General features: G+C 44.0%; 1 protein-coding gene across 6 annotated transcripts in view; it reads right to left on the bottom strand.

Annotated features, from left to right (window-relative positions):
- Positions 1-391: 391 nt before the first annotated feature.
- LCORL (ligand dependent nuclear receptor corepressor like) overlaps positions 392-19621 on the bottom strand; it is a 101597-nt gene continuing 82367 nt past the window's right edge. For 5 of the 6 annotated variants that reach the window (XM_038752191.1, XM_038752190.1, XM_038752192.1 and 2 more), the window contains 2 exons: positions 13568-13658; positions 11150-12188 (listed from right to left, as the gene is read on the bottom strand). In XM_038752191.1, the coding sequence (XP_038608119.1) occupies positions 11156-12188; positions 13568-13658 (1124 nt within the window). In that variant the 3' untranslated portion in view covers positions 11150-11155. Of the gene's footprint in view, positions 5208-11149; positions 12189-13567; positions 13659-19621 lie in introns of those variants that run through there. The other variant, XM_038752186.1, reaches the window with a different exon arrangement.

Genomic DNA, 19621 nt, shown 5'->3' on the forward strand with positions numbered 1-19621 from the left:
GTCCGGCGGAGATGACATCGTGGTCCAGCCTTTTGGCCTAGGGGGTCTGACTGGGCAATGAAGGCCTTAAGTAGATCTCAAGCTACTCGATAAATTCACTACTTGCAGTTATTTTCTTGTCAGACTTGATTTTCTGCATTGTATTCTTAAATGGAACCCCATTAATGGGCAGGCACAAAACTACTTCCAAATAACGATATGCACTTTGGTTTTTAAACTGTGCTTCTCTGATGCAATTTAGATGCTCTGGAAACTTAAAACGGCCCGAGGCTAACGGTGCTTTACTTGAAACGTCAGCGTTCCACACTCTTTCTCGGTAACTTTAACTTTTAAGGAAAGGTACCAATAATGAGCTGCTCTCCCTGCCGGTGGCTACAAGACCGCTTTAAGATTAAGGAGAGAAAAACTTACCTAGCTGATATTTTGAATAATAATTTGTCATTTGTCCACTGTTGCAAGATTGTCTCTTATGTCTTTTTGTTGCGATCGTGTCAGTGGTCTTCCATGGTGGTCTTTTCCGCTTGCTGAGAGCTTCCGAACTCTCAGAAAGGCTCCTGTCATAACTAACGCATTTGTTTAACTGACTGCCGTCCAGCTGGCCGACCAACCTGCCATCTGAAGCATCGTCCGCTCGAGCTACTTCTACGGCTTTCGACTGTCCTCTCAGTGAATCCTGCTTGGTGGGCTGGGATCTTGAGGTGCTGTGCTTCGATTCTTCAACGCGAGGCTGAGGACCGCTTCCACTTTCAGCAGATTCGGGAGAGTAAACGATCGTATTGAGCCGCAACGCGTTTCTCTGATCAACAGTGCTGATCTTTCTCAAAAATATCCGACAGTCTCTAAAAGATTTCGATCTCCACGCACCGGGACAGATTTTTCCTTGCTTTGGTCTTTTTTCAACGTCTTTTGGGCAACAGTGTGCCCCGTTGGCCTTTGCCGGGGCCTCGAACACGTTTCCTAACCGAGGGCGAGTGTCGCGGTCAGAGAGTTCCCCCTTGGGCTGCAGGGCTGCCTGAGCCTCTACTGGGTGGTTGCCCGGGAGTGGGGCTAGATCACCGTTGTTCAAAAACTGGTTCTGGCACAAGAATCTCAAGTTCCTCCTCTTAGAACTCCACTCCACGGGCCCGCAGTTGTGCAGTTTCTTCACCTGCCTCCACCTCTCGTGCTGGAGCCTCTTAAAGTCCGTCCTCCTTAACCTAGTCAGCGTGAAATTACTTTTCACATTTAAGACGGGCGATCTCGCCATTTGATGCAGTATCTGCAGTTTCCCCGCTGCCTTGGAAGGAGAGGATAGTGCAAATTTTTTTAAGTGCTTTCTGAACGGACTGGCGTTGAGATCGGACGGCTTGGCCCCTGGCTTCACGCCCCGCGTGCTGATGACTTCCAGAGGATTGCGAGCGTTTGCTTTTCTGACCAGTGAGAGGGATTGCGTTTCTGTAGTCTGCATGAACCAGGTGCAGAGCTCATTCATGTCACATTTTTTCTGAAAGAGCATTTTGACGGGTGAGACCTCGAGTTCCACGAGGCAGGTTTCCAGGGGGCTTGGCCTCTTGACACCGTCGTCATCTCGTTCGAGGCGGTTCTGTTTCTCATAGGGGTAGTTTTCCGATTCATCCCCGCTCACTTGCAACCAGGCGTTGGTGATCTGTTCAAATCTCTGGTTGAGCTCTTCCAACAGGGAATCGTTGGAGGTGGAACTAGCCCACCACCTGAGATTAGGGTTTGAGGAAAAGATCGGGTCCAAGGACACGGCGTCGCTTCCGGGGCCGGAGCCGTCCCGGGACGGGGCCTGGGTCGTGTTCCCTGAATTCCTGGTAGCCTGGGCGTCTCTGGATGCCCCGTTGGGCTTCGGCCGCTTACGTCTCTCCTTTTGATCTTTAGCTTTCTGCAGATGGAGTTTGTACGATTTATGCAGCAAGGCGTTTCGGTAAGTCAAAGAACTGGACGAGGCCAGTGAGTGTAAGAAATGCAGCGATGGTTTTCTATCTCGAATGGAGTGCCTCAGAGGCACGGTAGTAACCTGCCGCTCTGACTCCCCCTCAAACAGATCACCCGGAGGGGACCCCGTTGGATCCGTCTGAGTCCCTTGATCGCCCGGCTTCTCTTCGGACAGGGTCTTCTCTGACAACGCGGCCTCTTGTTGGAGAGGAGGCAAACAGCTGCTAATACTTACTTGTCTTTCCTGAGGTGAAAGTCTGTTAACAGTCACGGATATGCCGGAGATTTTCACTTTGGCTGGCCTACCCGGTTTCCTGATTACTGCCAACGGCTTCTGATTTGGACGTATGATATTCCTGCAAGGGTGAGGTATCGCGGACTTGTTCTTGGCAGGTCTAATATGCTCATAGCCAGACCCCAAGATCTCGGTTTCAGTAGCCAGAGTTGGCGTGTCGTTTCTTCTCTCATCCGAGCCAAGCTCTGCTGCTCTGGAATGTCCCAGGCTGTTACATCTATGCGGAAAATCAACGTCACGGTTACTTAAAGATGCTGCACCGCTTAGATCTGCGTTGCCTTCTGAGACGTGCCTTTTCGTTCTTCTGGACCTTCCGTAGACAACAGTCACCGTGATACTTTTACCGGCCCCACCGCCGATTCCTGAAATCGAAGGTTCTGGGCTCCTCTTCTCGACGCCGGTGGGCTCCCTCCTGCAGTTCGTGCTCTCAGTTGCGTCAATTTTCGGTTTCGGGGGCCTCCCGATGGGCCGCTTAATCTGCTTGACAACCTGAGGGCCTATTTTTTTGGGCCTGCCCGGTTTCCTTTTGGAAGAGGACTCACAAACGGTGCCTGGTTTTTCCAGAGATTCTTCCTGCGGCTTACAGTCACTTGCATCGCTGGCCAAAGCCGTGCAGGCCTCTGCAGCAGGGCCCCAGGCACACCCAGGGTCCCTGGCTTCCTCTGGGCTGCTTTCATTTCCATTGGAATCGTAACTAAAAGCTCCCAGGTAAGTCTCGGGGGCACCCTTGCCGGCTTCTCCCTTGGTTTCCACTGGGCCGTGTGTTGGGCATTTTTCAAAAGAACAAAGATCAACGTTTGCCTTTGGGGCACCGACGGACGTTAAAGTATATTTGACCCCTTCGCTGCTATTCACCTCTGAGACAAACATCAACTTGATAGGACTCGAGTAAGTGGAAAAAGAAGCGTTCTCCCCGACTTCGGGCCTGCACTGCAAATCTAATACGGAAGATCGGGTCAGGCTGCTGCCAAGCCCCCGATCTACAGCTTTGGCACAGTCTCTCATCGAAACATAGTCCCTTTTACCGTCATTGCTGGAAGGCCCCAGAGACTGGGGTATAAAGCTCTGCTCTCCGGTGATCGTTTCCGACAGTTTAAAATGCAAGTCCCTCCTGGCGCTTTGAATTCTGAGACGTGCGCCGTCTTTCGGTCGCCTGGGTGTTTTCTGCCCTTCGGATAACGGCTGCTTCTCCAGAGTCGCGTTGGCTATGTCGACCGTGTCTTCCAAGCACTCCATAACGATCTGCAGATCCGTGTTTCTTGCAACTGTGTTTACGTCTGAATCGTCTGCTCCTTCACCTCGAAGGTCTCTCACCATGTCCTTTTCCGGCGTTTCGGGAGCTTTCTGGACCTTGGGGTTTTTTTTAAATAGAAAATTGTTTGTTACGTACACAGAGTACCATCCCGGAGGCACAATGTTCCGCTTGGTTCGGCTCAAGAGTCCGTCGAGATCTCCTTTCAAAGGGACAGGATTGTTTTCCAGTCTCGCAGTCTCTAGTTCACTCGGCATCTGGTCTTTGTCAACTGCCGGGTCGTCTCGGGCTGCAGGTAGGCTCGTCCTCTCTGGGGTAGTCGCAGTAAAGCTGGCCGAGAACGTGTCAACTCTGGGATTATTTTCAAAGTTACGCAGAGGTAGTTGTGCTGACGGCAATTCGCGTATTGGGAAAAACAGTGATGCTTCTTCAAGAGTTACACTGGGGAGGCTTTGGGGATTCTGCAAGGCGTAGTCTTCCAAGGCATCGTATCGCTCTGGGATTTTCTCATCACTGGCCATCAGCTTCTTGGAATTTTTTTCAGAGGTTGATTTTTTCCTGACAAAATGTTCATCGAGGCTGGCCAGCTCCCTCTTTATCTGCAAAGACTGCCGTCTAAACAAGGGTGAATCAGGAGAGTTATGCATCGCCAACAGCGTTTCCTGACGCTTGCGAAATCTAGTCTGAATGATTTTATTTTCCACCTTTTTATCGTGCTGATTCAGTAGTTCCATAAAACTGTAATCATTGGCTTTACCGTTGTGCAACAGGGAAGTTATTAAGTCTCCTAATTTTATGTTATTGTTTTCAGGGCTGCTGTCGCTACTGGACAGCTTGACCAGACTGGTGATGTCGGTGGGTTCGATGGATTTTAACTTCTCATTAATTCGATCCATTAAATCCTGAAAAATGGCCGGGCCTTCGCCGACCCGCTCAAACTTTTCACAATTTAGAGTGCAGTGGCTGATGGTTTCCCAGGAGGGCATAGACTCGTTTGTGTGGCCAGAGAGTGGTGCCCCACAGATTTTACCTCTCTCGTCCCCCTCGCCACTACTGCCTTCGGCCGGCAAGAGAGACGGAGGCTGCTTGACGGTGGCTTCCGGCCTGTTGTTCTCTAGAGCCGGAAAGCCCGAGCTCGAATCTTTCAGCTTTTCAAAATCTTCCGTCCGGACGGGTGACAGTGGCGGGGGCGAGGGGCTACGCGATCTGCCCGAGTCTTTCACACTGACGGACAAGTCGCACACTTTGGTCGGAGAGCGCGTGCGCCACGCCGATCGTGGGGAATCACGGCAGCAGCTCGGGAATTGTCCAGGGAAGCATCGGTGAGGATGGTGAGAGTTTGCTCCTCCTCTACTCACCTCCGCCTTCATGTGCTCCAGAGCCGCGGCCTGGCAAGGGAAGCACCGCAAATCTTTGACCAAGACTGACAGCGAGGCTAAACCGGCTCGATTTCTTTCACCTCTTTTGGTCAGCCTGTATTCGCAACTACAGGGCAGCCCACGCCCTTCGTCTTCAGGGAGAGGTCCCGGAGTAGTTGCAGCCAGAGCATGGGAGGGATTGCAACTGCAAATGGAAGAAGCATTTAGCTCTTGGATTAAAAATTTCAACATCGCCAAGATTTGATGTCGGTGATGTTTGCACAAAGATTCCAAAACTCTGTTTAAGGCGGATTTTCTTTTTTCCATTTTAGGAGCTTCCTCTGATTTTGCATCAATAGTGGAACTAAAAATAAAAATCAAACAAAAAAATAAATGACAGCAAAAATTCCAAAGGTATATGGGAGCTATAATATTAGGGGTCAAACTGGAGAATATTTTCGTATTTATGCATTATTCTCAACTGGTTCACCTAGGCATGAAGGGGGAGGGGTCATCTCTCGATATTTCTTCAGAGAAAGACCTCGTATCACTCAAATGTAATGTTATCAATGGCCTTACGGTTAATATGTTAAAGTACGGAATAGTCAATGAAGAACAAGGCTGAACTCCACTGATGCTTGAAGTGTAGACCTGGAGTTAAACATCTTTTAGCTACTCTCCGAGATGGGTGCTATCTGAAGAATGGGCATTAAAACATTTTATGAGATTTCTCGCAAGATCCATGGGTTAAAAAAAAAAAAAACCATTCTGATTAACGATTAGGCCCTCTCCATTTGGGCAAAATCAGGAGGAAAAAAACCTTAGCCAAATACTTCCGAAATCACAGTCTCAATGTGTTTAATATCAATGAGCCAGAGAAATGTTCTTCATCTCCATAATGGCAATCATAAAGAAAATTTGGATCTTATAAAATTCATGGTCTCGCAAATCTAAAATGAGCTCGTTCTACATTCACAGAGCTAAAGCTTCAAAAATGTGGAAAATATGGAACTAAAATAACCAGCTTTTAAATAGCTTAAGCACTTTCTAGAACTCTCAAAGAAAAATCACATTAGAACTAGTTACTACTTACCTAATTAGTTAATTTGAAAAGCTGAAAATGTTCCATTCCAGAAACTAACAGACCTGTCTTCAACTAAAAACACGCTCCAGTGTGGTACAGAAACTAAAATAGATGCCTAAAAATCAAATCTTTTGCCCAGTATCAGTAGCAGGAAGAACACATGTTAAAAGAATTCTGTTTCAGAAAAGTATATTTATGATTTTAAACATATCACCAAACTCTGAACATGACACTAGCCTATCTCTGATGACTGACTTTGGGTAGTTTTCAACAGCTCCCAATTGGCGGAACCTTTATTAGATAAGTTTTAGCCTCGCTGATGGGATTCAACTGTTTAAAACCCAATTGATTGGGTGTGTATGTGTGTGCCTGTGTTTACGTGTATACATGAGCCATATTCTGTTCATAAATTTCCTAGGATGATTTATACATGCTCATAGTATTCAAAAGCAAAAGGGATGAGGAAAAAAGTAAATGAGGACTTTGCTTCTAACTCACCCACAAGCTTGACTTCGTCTAACTCATGGGAAACTCATGGAGATTTGAATGTTTAATGATTTCAGAAACTAAAATTAATTTTGTTTTCTAGCTGCTGGGAACCAACCCGATGAACTGAAGACTTTCCGAAGGATATTAGTATACAAGATTCACTGGAGTAAATCTCAAACTGGGAAGATAGTGTTACTACTTCAAATAAGTGACAAACTCAGATATGGAATGGTAAGAAGAACAATTGTTTGACATTGTCTGATCCTTACTGGGAAGTGAGGTGCTCTTGGAGACCTAACTTGTGTTTAAAAGAAGTTACCTGTGAAACTGCATTAGGTGGTTTTGTGAAAAAGTTCACTGTCACATGCATTTCACTAAAAGTGCCACTGCACTACCCGAGAAATACGTAAAGATAATGTGGGAAGGACAAAAGGAGAAGCAATATCGTCATACTTTTAAGACAGGATGGTCTCGGGATCCTTTTTATATGTTTTTAAATGATTGAAAACTTCAGTTGCCATCAGTTATATCTGAAAATAGCAAGGGGTCTTTATAAGATCAATTCAAAACAATTCTACAAGATATAAAGAGCCTATTAAAATGGTAAAATGTAGCTCCTGATGTATGTATAAAATTAACTGCCATCACGCTTTTGGGGGAAGTGATTTTTGCTGTGGACTTCTAAAAAAAAATCGTCGATATTATTTTTAATATTCCTTTCTGAGATGCCCAAGGCAAAGGCAGATCTGTCAATATACCATATGCTGACTTGCGTTGAATGTGGTACTCCTGAAGGACTTCAAAACTGTAACTTGAGAAACCTCCTAAGAATCAGAGCTAATATAATTTAAACAGCCATACTCAGAAACTTATCTTAAGTAAATTCAGCCTCTTTTAGTTTCCTAAACCTTCTGGCTAACAACAAATGCTTTATTTTAGTTGTTTTTCCACTACATCCCGAAATGCTGTCACAAACACCAGTTGCATGATTATAATGCTTTCCAGAGAAACAAAGTCTCTTATTCCGAGATTAAAATTGAGACTCCTATTCCAATACAATTTTCCAAACGGACTGATGGAACACAGAGAACGGCCCAAAATACGTTTGGCCAATTTATAGAAATAATGTATATGATTTTTTTTTTTAAGTTTCTACAAGATTTGGAGCCCCAGAGAGGATGATGAGATCTGCAACAAGGGCAGACAACAGTTACGGGAATAGGAAAGCCTTAAGGTAAAATTTAGTAATAAAAGTATCACGCAAGCTCTTAAAATGATGTTTTCCCATCAACGCTCTAGTATTTTGGGGGCGGTGGAGGCAGCAGGGAAGGGGAGAAGGATATTACGGTTTTTTCCAAATTTTGCTCACAAATCAGCCCAGTTAAAGTTTTCCTCCTATCTGGTCGCTATTTTAAAAACACTTTCTTCTAAATGATCAATATAAGCCAAGCGGTTTCTGGGCTACTGTTAGAAAAAACTGGCTCCTAGAAGTGAGTCAAATACGCCAGGGTGGTCTTTTCTCTTCTTTTTTACTGAATGAGCAAATCAATCACACACCAGTGTCGTAAATTAATGTGCAAAAGCATTGAAGTGCTTTACTACAAATTACAACCTAGAAACACATTAACTGAACAATTAAAACCCATACAATTAGATTTAGGTATATAACAACACAAAGAAGAAACAGAATTACAGTACATTTACAACACAAGACAGATACATGGAATTCATTAGAAAATATTGTAATAAATAATTCATGAATTATAGTGCAATTGATTTATGCATAAATATAACTAATTGCCTAAAAATCAGTTTATATTAACAAAAATCTGTCAAAATCAAGGCAGCCACAGAGTTTTACTAAATTACTGCGACAATGAAAATACTGCAATTAAAAAACAAATACAAGTATTTGTACTGTAAACAACTAAAAAAATCAGTCTCACTAAAGTTAATATACAATTTAATATAAAATTGTCATTAGCTACCAGAAATGGTTTAAACAACTTTACTGAGCAGTAGTTCTAAAAACAGAGGCACTGTTTTTTGTTTTTTGTTTTTAATATAAAATACTTGAGAAACATTCAAATAAGTAGAAAGCATTAGGGCTCGCTTTCGCCTTCATTTAAAAGTCTGCTAAAACTGGACTTTTCCATGAAAATTGTTAATTAAGTAGCAGTGACTGGTAACTGAGTTTACGAAGTAGTTCAAAATATAACAAAGATTATTTTTTAATGGAATACAATGGGGAGAAGGGGAACCCATAAATTTCCCTGCCTTTCCTTGGTTAGGTAATCATAGACTAGCCCAGTAATTAGAAACACATTTGTTTCCTTTAAAACAGTTATGGGTTGAGTATTATCTATAAACTCTCAAAAAAATATTTAATATACTATTTCTGAACAAAATAAATAATACAAGTACTAAAATGCTGCAAATTAACCGTAATATTACCTACAAAATTACCGATCACTGTGAAGTAAAATGATCCCTGATTTTATGAATCCTGTCAATTTTTTTTTGGTCAGGTCACCTTTTAAATGATATAAAAAGTGTACTGAAACTTTCCCTTGACTAGAAACATCTGTCAATGTATTTTCTTTTCGTAAATAGGATATGAGAATAAAAAAAGCTCAGTACAATATAAATATCAGGCAATGCATTCAGGCCCCCGAAGGTCTGTGACTAAAATTCAGTATAAACAGTTCCTAAATGATTTTTGAAACCCTTTTTTTTTTTCCACTTTCAACTGTGTTTCCAATGTGGTGGGGTGGGGGGGGAGGGAGGGGAATACATTAACCAATCACCGTTCCGGCCTTCACAAAATATGGCTTAAGTCTTTAAAAATGAAGATGATCCCGACGCCTGCCGTTTTGTATCCTATTTTTTTTTATTAATTATGGCATTTCTGTTTTCAAAGCGTTCGAGTTGGAGGATTCGTATCCTAAACCGCAAGTAATAGCGTTAGCTGAAGGGGGTTCAGTAGAACTGATTTGAGGGCTCGTTTTCCTCCCTTATCGGATTCTTGAAGGAAGAGAAGCAGTTTTAGGGTATTACCTGAATATCAGAGCCAGGCGACTATTAACGGTCGGCCCGCTTCCTCCCCGCTCCCGGCCCCGTTTCCTAGACGTACAAGTGGACAGCGGAAGCGTCTGACCAAGTGTGCGGATTTCGAAAAGTCACTCAAGGACACGGCTCCTTGGACTTGTACAGACGGGCTTGGATAGGGCCCGAATGATAAGAAATAAGGGGCGGGCAGGCGTTGGAGTCTGACGGTGTCGAGTGGCCGACCCCTCGCTCTTAGGCGAACGCTTTTGAGCCCGGTGTCATCAACATTAGGTAGTCCATAAACTCCAACGTGGATGCTTTGAACCATATTTCAGAAAAAAAAAACTCCTTTTAGGAAGGTAACTGGTCTCAGATGCTAATAAATCGCAAAGCTAAAATGCACTGCCCAGCTTCTAACTACCCAATTTACACAGGATTTACTTACTGAAAGTTCTAAACAGCTTCAGTGTTAAATATCTGTAATCCTATCAAGACCCTGAACGAACTGCAAATTTGGTTATTAGCAAAACGATAATAAGTCGCCCATCAAAATGAAAAATGCCTTTCACTTTGATAAACTGAAAGTGTTTGGAAATGTCACAGCAGCAAATACATCAAAGTTACAGTGAGGTTTTTCGATAGCAGGAGTGTGACACAATCCTTAGATTTAAAGTAGTCATAACATCAACTAACCAGCACACGTTTAAACCAAAAATCACCACTCTCAAGTTTTTTCGGTGCACAGTACGAACATGCTCTAAGTTGCATTCCGACTTTCTTCTCAAACCGTACGTTAGCTTATTTTCAAACAAAAGGGGAAATTAAATACTTTTTCTTAAATAATTAAGTTTAAATTACTTTACGCTATTAGTATTCCATCTTCTGTTAGAGGATTCTACAACTGCTAGGGTTAACTCTGTCAGTTTTTGTAAGTATATAGTCTGTCAACCCCACTCGGCTTGCTAAACCCAACCATTAAATAATAAATGTTCAGTTTTTGTCCATTAAAACATATACTTCTATTTCATTTAAAGTTTTCTTTCATAGCCGCGGTGGATGCTTTGGGTGTACTGTGTGCCCCGTGGAACGTCCTGTAGTGTACTAATACTGCATTCCTCCGTTTTCCAGTAAGGATAGGGTGGTATTATAAAGTTCTTTTGATTTGCTGATTTGGAGCCACTTACACTAGCTGTAAGTACTACGTTACTAAAAAGTCTACAGACCATCAATCCCCTTTTATTTCCATCTTAAGATGGTTTCCTGGATGGCTGGGGGTGCTCCTTCACCACTAAAAATAATGCTTCACATGACAATTACTCGTTTTTTCCCCACAAAGTCTTATGCTATTGACTACTAAAGAAAACCTGAATCTTTTTCACCTACTCATACAAGGATATTAAATACAAACTACCAGAATTAAGTGAGCAACTCTATAATTCTGTCCACAGTGAGAACCCTGAATAAAACTCGTTTTTTTTTTTTTTCAAAAAGGCATGTATGTGGTTTTTGAACTGTAAAATTTCATGTCTCCTGTCAGAGTGAGCATATGTATTTTTAGCGTGTGTGTGCGTGTGTATACACACAGACATACCAACGCACATACACACACATGCAGGCACGCACACAGACATGCACACCACACCCACCCACACCCACACCCACACACACAGAACATTTTGCTAACAATTAATCTACACAGGCTTGCTGCTGTTCTTGCAGCTGCCGGTCCCTGAATCTGTCATATTAAATAACCCGGTGTCTGGTAACCGGAGCTTCTTCTTCGGTGGAGTCTTCAGCGTTCCGGATCGTTCTTTCACCTTGTATTCTAAAGTGCTGTGAGGTACCCCATAAATTCCTTGTGCTTTGGAAACACTCATTTTCCCACTCATCACCATTGCGATCGCTTCTTCCATGATCTCGTGATCATACTGCCGATAGCGGCCCCGTTTTTTCCTAGGCTGCTTATTATCTTTGCGATCCAATGCATCGTCTGCGTTCTCAGAGGTTCCGTCAACCGTCCCGTTTTTAGCATTAAGACACAAAGGAGAGAGGTCCCCGGGTAGAAAGTACGCGTCAACATTGGAGCGAGTTACAGGCCCAGAACACTCTATTTTGTTCTGCTTGGGGAGGATATTTTTCAGTTTTTGCAGAGCTGATCCTTCTAAGACTGAAGAGGTTTTGGAAACTTGATACATGACATCCAGAAGGCCAGAACCATCAGGCTGAGGTTTGGACAGAGAACTCACTCGGAGCTGAGGAATTTTTAACTGAACGGTGGGACTCGGTGTTTCGTACTGTAGACTTTCATTTCTTTCCTTAAATTGAGTGACCATTCTCTGTAGCGTTAACTGGTGGAGGTAACTGGAAGCTGTTGGGAATTTTAATTCTGAGGTTTCAAGTAGATTGAGTTTACTTTTTTCTGTGCGCTCTGCTTGAGCTCTTGCCCACAAGGCAACTTTTTGCAGCACTGCACAAGTTTCTTTACTGTCTTTATAGGAATAGCTATCATTGAAATCTCGAGTTTTGTTTTTAAAAGACGCAGGCTTTCCTGCTGGTAAGGCTTCTAAGTGGAGAAGTAAAGTTTTTTGAGGTATGCCATAGAGTATGCCTGCTTTATGTATGTCCAGTGCTCCAGACTGAATGTCTTTCAAAGCTTTTGAGAGCAAACCATCTGCAAACTCAGCACTTCTTTCCACATAGTCCTCTCTGTCTCTGTGTTGTCTCCTGGATGGATGGAATGAAACGATGGTAAACTGATGCATGAGAGACTCTCACACAGCTATGGAAGGGGAGGGTCCACTCCTTTATTAGACTCCTTGCTTAGGTAACATCACTGCTTCTGACCCGCTTAAGTCTTTGAGTTGGAAAGGCTCTAGTTCTGGTAGGGCAATGTGTCAATCGTACGGGGGTGGGGGTGGGGGTGGGGGTGGCCTCTACGGCAGACCTTCCAAGAACTTTAAATCCTAGCTCGGTACATTTGAGTAATGGTCTCAGGTGGTGGCTAGTCCCTCTGAAAGATGCTTGCAGAGCAACCCGGGTAAAATTGGTTTCGTACGAATTGGTTTGCGGTCCGTGATCAAGAATACCCAAACCCTACAGGAGTTTTTTGTTAGTAGAAACGTGACGTTACCGCTAAACAAGGAATAAAAGAGTCAACCCTTTTAGAGAAAATTTGGAGCAGTGAGAACATTACCGAACACAACCAGCCCATACTTCCACGGTCTAATTTCTCGGAATCGAAAAGTGAAAATTCTCTGCTTTGCCACAGAATCCAGCATACTGGGCCAAATGACTCAATTTAAGATAGGGTTGTAGCTAGTTGGCTCTTTCTAATTAGAGTGTATCGTCACCTTCCAAGTACGTATTAGCCCCACAGATGTTCCTGCTGTGATTCCTGCCCACTCCTAATCGACCCCGTCCGGTATTTTACGATGTACGAGGGACAGAAAGGGACCTGCCGCTACGGCTACCGAATGGGAAGATGATGCAAGAATAAACGACAGAATCCGACAGAACGGCACTGCATTTTCAGTTCTTTAAATTAATGTCATGGCAGCTTTCAGGACATGGATGGACAGTTCATGGTTACTGCTGAATGGAGTCCACATTAAGCAGCTCGCTGTCACCACCACACACCCCAGACAGAACCGGATATAACCACTATGAGCTGTCTTCCATTAAGGACTATTCGATACGGAACAGTACGTTTCAAACTCGGTCGTGTTATTTTAAAACTTTACAGCTGGAGGCTAACTCTTTCTGTTCGAGATGTGCCCTAAATTAAGTATGGAAGAATTAATGGAAATTTTCCAGTCTCCTCTGTTTGAAATTGGTATTTTACGTTGTTGGTAGTTCATTTTTAACAACATGAACTAAAGTTTGGTGATTGTTCTGAAAACTTTTCAACTTTTCTTTAACAGAAAGAGTAAAAAAGAAAGAAAGGAAAGGACAAATGAAAGGTGTGATACTATACAGACACGTTAATGAGTGGCAAAAACGCTAGAAAAATATAACATTACACGAGCATAGAAACCACAGAAAAATCTTTGCCTTCAGCGATGTTTCAGAGATTAACTAAGAATTGTTTCCTAGATGCAGCTTACCCAGTCATTGAATTCTCAGAAGATGGGTCACGTGATGACTCTTCGGATCTTGTGCTGGTTTTCTTTGTAGAGAGATCTAGCACTCCATCTCCTAACATTTTTAAAAAGAAAAGTATTTTACAACACATTTAAACAGACTTCGGTCCTTACTTAGTTTCCATGCTTAGTGAGAACTGAAATGTACTGTTGACAGGAAAAGATTACAGCAGGAGCGTCATGAAAAGTAAAGTCACATAACACAACCTCCACAGACTGTACCCCGCTCGTTACTTCTCCCCTAATTCCCATTCTAAGACATCTGTGCGCACAGAGCACTTGCAAACTCAATCAATCAATCGTATTTACTGAGCGCTTACTGTGTGCAGAGCACTGTACTAAGCGCTTGGGAAGTACAAGTTGGCAACATAGAGACGGTCCCTACCCAACAGTGGGCTCACAGTCTAAAACGGGGAGACAGAGAACAAAACCAAACATACTAACAAAATTAAATAAATAGAATAGATATGTACAAGATAAATAAATAGATAATCTCCTCCAAGAGGTCTTCCCTTTCCTCTTCTCCAACTCCCTTGTGCATCACCCCCTTCCAGCCCCACAGCACTTACGTTTATATCTGTAATTTATTAATATTAACGTCTGTCTCCCCTGCTCTACACTGTAAACTCATTAGGGGCAGGGAATGTGTTTGCATAATGCTGTACTGTACTCTCCCAAGCACACAGTAAGCGCTCAATAAATGCGACTGAATGAATGAATATTTAGAGACCCTAGAATAAGGGATTGCTAAATCCTCCCTTTGCTCTCCATCCAAACTGTTACCACGTGGACACAATCACTGGTCCTATCCCTCCTGGATTACTGCATCAGCCTCCTTGCTGACCTCCCAGCCTCCCGCCTCTCCCCACTCCAGTCCATACTTCACTCTGCTGCTCGGATCATTTTTCTACAAAAACGCTGGGGACGTGATTCCCCACTCCTCAAGAAACTCCCACTGGTTGTCCACCCACCTTTGCGTCAATAAAAACTCCTCACCGTTGGCTTTAAAGCCTTCCATCACCTCGCCCCCTCCTACTTCACCTTGTTATTCTCCCACTACAATCCAGCCCACACACTTCGCTCCTCTAATGTTATCCTTCTCACTGGGCCTCCATCTCATCTATCTCACTGCCGATCCCTGGCCCACACCTTGCCTCTGGCCCGGAACGTACTCCCGCCTCAAATCTGACAATTACTCTCCCCCGCTTCAAAGCCTTATTGAAGGCACATCTCCTCCAAGAGGTCTTCCCTTTCCTCTTCTCCAACTCCCTTGTGCATCACCCCCTTCCAGCCCCACAGCACTTACGTTTATATCTGTAATTTATTAATATTAACCATAGTCTCCCCTGCTCTACACTGTAAGCTCATTATGGGCAGGGAATGTGTTTGCAAAATGCTGTATTGTACTCTCCCAAGCACACAGTAAGCGCTCAATAAATACGACTGAATGAATGAATATTTAGAGACCCTAGAATAAACAGCCACCTGGGGAGAGGCATACAAGGGTACTTCCTGTTTCTGGGAGATCTGTATCAATTAATCAATCAATCAATCGTATTTATTGAGCGCTTACTGTGTGCAGAGCACTGTACTAACTGCTTGGGAAGTACAAGTTGGCAACATATAGCGACAGTCCCTACCCAACAGTGGGCTCACAGTCTAGAAGGGGGAGACAGGGAACAAAACAAAACATACTAACAAAATAAAATAAATAGAATAGATAGGTACAAGCAAAATAAATAAAGAGTAATAAATATGTACAAACATACATACATAAATACAGGTGTTGTGGGGAAGGGAAGGAGGTAAGACGGGGGAATGGAGAGGGGGACGAGGGGGAGAGGAATTCAGCATTCAGAGTTTTTTTTTATTAATACCACCCCCTCTAAACACTTGTTTCTACACACAGAGAGCTACAGAGAACTAGCGTGGCTCAGTGGAAAGAGTGCAGGCTTGGGAATCAGAGGTCATGGATTCTAATCCCGGCCCCGCCACTTGTCAGCTTTGTGTCTTTGGGCAAGTCACTTAACTTCTCTGTGCCGCAGTTACCTCATCTGGAAAATGGAGATTAAGACTGTGACCCCCACGTGGGACAACCTGATCACCTGGTATCCCCCCAGCGCTTAGAACAGTGCTTTGCACATAGTAAGCATTTCACAAATAGCATTATTATTATATAATTAATGTACTTTAGTACACAGTGTTTGCAAATACACATCGAAATATTTTTAAGTTGTGAAAAATCTCAAAACTCAAACATCTACCCAAAGCGAATTCCTCACTTAGCACAAAACTTCACACTAGTCTTTAAAGCAGACGACTGTATAGGGTTTGGGCACGGGGCTGGACGTTTGGGTCCTCTTCCTCCTAGATTTTCTTAAAGCCAGTCACAGGGCTTTCTAATCCCTGTCCTGGTTCTCAAGGGTTTATCTACTTCCTCTATCCCTAACCCTTGGTTAGGACAACCTCCAAAATCCCGAATGCTCAAGTATCTAGTCCTTGCTGGATTCTTTTTCTGAGCAACAGAATTTTCATTCTGTGTTTAATTGGATGCAAGCCATTTTCATTTATTCACTCATTCGACTGTACTGAGCATTTACTGTGGGCAGAGCAATGTACTAAGCGCTTGGGAGAGTGCAATATAACAATAAATAGACAGATTCCCTGCCCATAACGAGCTTACTGTCTAGAGGGGGAGACAGACATTAATAGAAATAAACATTACGGATGTGTACATAAGGGCTGTGGGGTGGGAGAGGGGATGAATAAAAGGGAGTAAGTCAGGGCGACACAGAAGGGAATGGGAGAAGAGGAAAGGTGGGTTTAGAACAAAACAAAGCCCCCATGCTTCGCCAATTCATCGTTATTTTGCATGTGAGTCAGTCAATCGCATCCATTGAGCACTCACTGTGTGCAGACCACTGTATCAGGTGCTTGGGAGAGAAAATACAACAATATAAATGGCCACATTCCCCACCCATGGGCTTATAGAGATGCAGCGTGGCTCAGTGGAAAGAGCACGGGCTTTGGAGTCAGGGGTCATGGGTTCAAATCCCGGCTCCACCTATTATCAGCTGTGTGACTTTGGGCAAGTCACTTCTCTGGGCTTCAGTTCCCTCATCTGTAAAATGGGGATTAAGACTGTGAGCCCCCTGTGGGACAACCTGATCACCTTGTAACCTCCTCAGCGCTTAGAACAGTGCTTGGCACATAGTAAGCGCTTCATAAATGCCATTATTATTATTATTATTATAGTCTAGAGGAAGAACATCAATAAAGGGCTGTAACAGGGGGGTGACAAATGCATACCCTGAGTTTGTCCTTTCCTCCCCGACTCCCTTTCTAATGTCTATAGTTCATTCAGCCCTCATAGGTGCAAATCCCCCTGAGGGGGAGGACAGCTCTAGTTGTTACCTGCCCCACTGAACGGAAAAAGGGTGGCTCCATCTTTTGTTCTCAGCCTGCAGGTCCAGGTGAAAGCTTTTTTGTTATGGCCGCTGCCCCCAAGGCTGCAGGGCCCAGCCTCCGAAAGTCAGCTCTGGAACCCCTGAGCTGGTGTGAGCTCTGTGGTGCGTAGGGACCGTCTCTATATGTTGCCAATTTGTACTTCCCAAGCGCTTAGTACGGTGCTCTGCACATAGTAAGCGCTCAATAAATACGATTGATGATGATGATGATGATGATGATGGTGGTGGGTGGGGGGACGTCAGTGTCTCCACACCACTTCTTGCCCTGGCACCATGCCAGTGGTGACGGAGGAGGTGTCATAGCCGTTTAAGTAGCAGGAGCGGCTCCTGGAGGAAAGCGGGCTTCTAGGGAGCCACTCTGGAGCCAGGGCTCTTCTCCAGAGAAGCAGCGTGGCTCAGTGGAAAGAGCCCGGGCTTGGAAGTAAGAGGTCGTGGGTTCTAATCCCGGCTCCACCCCTTGTCAGCTTTGGCTTTGGGCCAGTCACCTAACTTCTCTAGGCCTCAGTTCCCTCATCTGTCAAATGGGGATTATGACTGTGAGCCCCGCATGGGACATTCTGATTACCCTGTATCCCCCTCAGCGCTTAGAACCGTGCCTGGCACATAGTAAGCGCTTAACAAATACCAAATTTATTAAATTATTATTATTATCCTCTGCTCTTCTCTTAACACTGGAGGATCCTCTAGACTGTAACCTTGTTGTGGGCAGGGAATGTGTCTACCAACTCTATTCTATTATACGTAGTACAGTCATCTGCACACAGAGATCGCTCAATCAGAAGCAGATTGATGAAGGGTAAACAGGCAAGAAAAGAATCTTCTCCAGGATCTGAACAAATAAGCAAAAGCATCTTCTGGGCTGGCTTGGATCAAACAGCTTTGGAGAGCAAAATGAAAAATGACCACCGGCCACGAGGACTGAATTAAAATAACTTAGAAGCCAAACTAGAAGTGTCAATTTGGTGACGTATTATACCAGGAGGAAATCTGGGCTTTGAGCCTCGACTACAACTCGGCTAGGGAAGTAGGCAACAATTATAATTAAACAAACAGTGAAAACAGTGGTGAGGAAAATAATAAAGATACGGGCATGCATGGAAACCAAAGACACAGTAACAGGGAAAAGTGAAGGCTCTGAGAAATTTGAGAAGATGTAAAATAAAATGAGATTAAAAAGAGTTTAGGAAAGCTGAGAGTTGCAAGAGATTTGAAGGGGTGAATTGAAACCAACAAAGAGTTTAGTAGATTAGCCCAGGGGCACTTTGAGATGGAGAGACCAACAATATGGAAACAAAATGCACAAAATAAGTACAAAAATTTCCTAATAATATCTACTCAGTTACAAAAGTTACAATAGTTGGGAGCAAACCCTGTTACCAGTTCTGGAAATTAACTAAGAAGCCAAATATATCATTCAAAATATAAAATGCAAGAACACGTCATTATCAAGTGGCAACATCTAGTGATGACGTTGGCAGTAGTTCAACAACTACATCCTGAACTCACACACTCAGGCTTCATAAAAAAACGTAAGGACAATACCTTAACAGCGTAGGAAAACTGAGGGAAGTTATTAGACTATAATTTTGAAGATCTTCAATAACCCCAGTCTTCAGAAGTCAATAACTGCATCAAAAAATGACTTTACACTGCACATCAGTGAATTCACAACACGGATTCTCTTTTGGATATTCACCTGCTGACCATTTGCTTTCACAGAGATAAGGAAGGGTTGGATTTATCATCATCACCACTGGTATTTACTAAGCGCTTACTATGTGCAGATCATTGTACTAAGCGCTTGGGAGAGTACAATAAAACAGAATTAGCAGACCCATTCCCTGCCTCAGTTAACTCATCTAAACAGTGCGGGTTCGATACCTGACCTCCCTCCCCCTTAGACTAGGATTCCCTTGTGGGACAGGGACTGTGTCCAATCTGATTATCTTTTATCTACCCCCAATGCTTAGACCAGTGCTTGCCACACAGTAAGTACCCAACATATACCACCATGATAGTGTAATTATTATTATGTTGTAAAGACAAAGGTTATCCAACACGCTGTTGGGGGATGGGGCAGACATCGAGATGGGCCGTAGGTCCCGGGAGGACGAGCGAGAGGGAGAGAGACCCAATGGCAGAGCGCGGTCTCGCTGCTGCAGCCAGGAAGAGTGGGAGAGTCCAAAGCCTGCTCCGCATATCCCACTGTGAAACATGGGTTTGGATCCCCAAGGGCCAACGTCAGGGCCACAGGGGACCACTAATATCTGAGCCTCCCCTTCTGCGCTAACACGGGAAGCTAGCTCCTGCTTTTTCATACACACTCCTCAGCCAGACAGGGGCACAGGCCAAAGGTCTTCAGGCTGGTGAGAGGGGAGGGGGTAGATTGAACTTGGCTCCTGAGTGGGTGACCTTCCGGAGGCCGGACCGCTCTAGGTCCTCCAGTGACACGCGCCTCCCATTTCCTGGCAGGGGTGGGACTCTGGTGGAGCAAGACGGAGTGGATGTGCGAAACTGAACCACTCTGGGGTCCTCGGCTGTGGTGGCAAAA

Source organism: Tachyglossus aculeatus, chromosome 10 (assembly GCF_015852505.1).
Source record: "Tachyglossus aculeatus isolate mTacAcu1 chromosome 10, mTacAcu1.pri, whole genome shotgun sequence".
Classification (NCBI taxonomy): domain Eukaryota; kingdom Metazoa; phylum Chordata; class Mammalia; order Monotremata; family Tachyglossidae; genus Tachyglossus; species Tachyglossus aculeatus.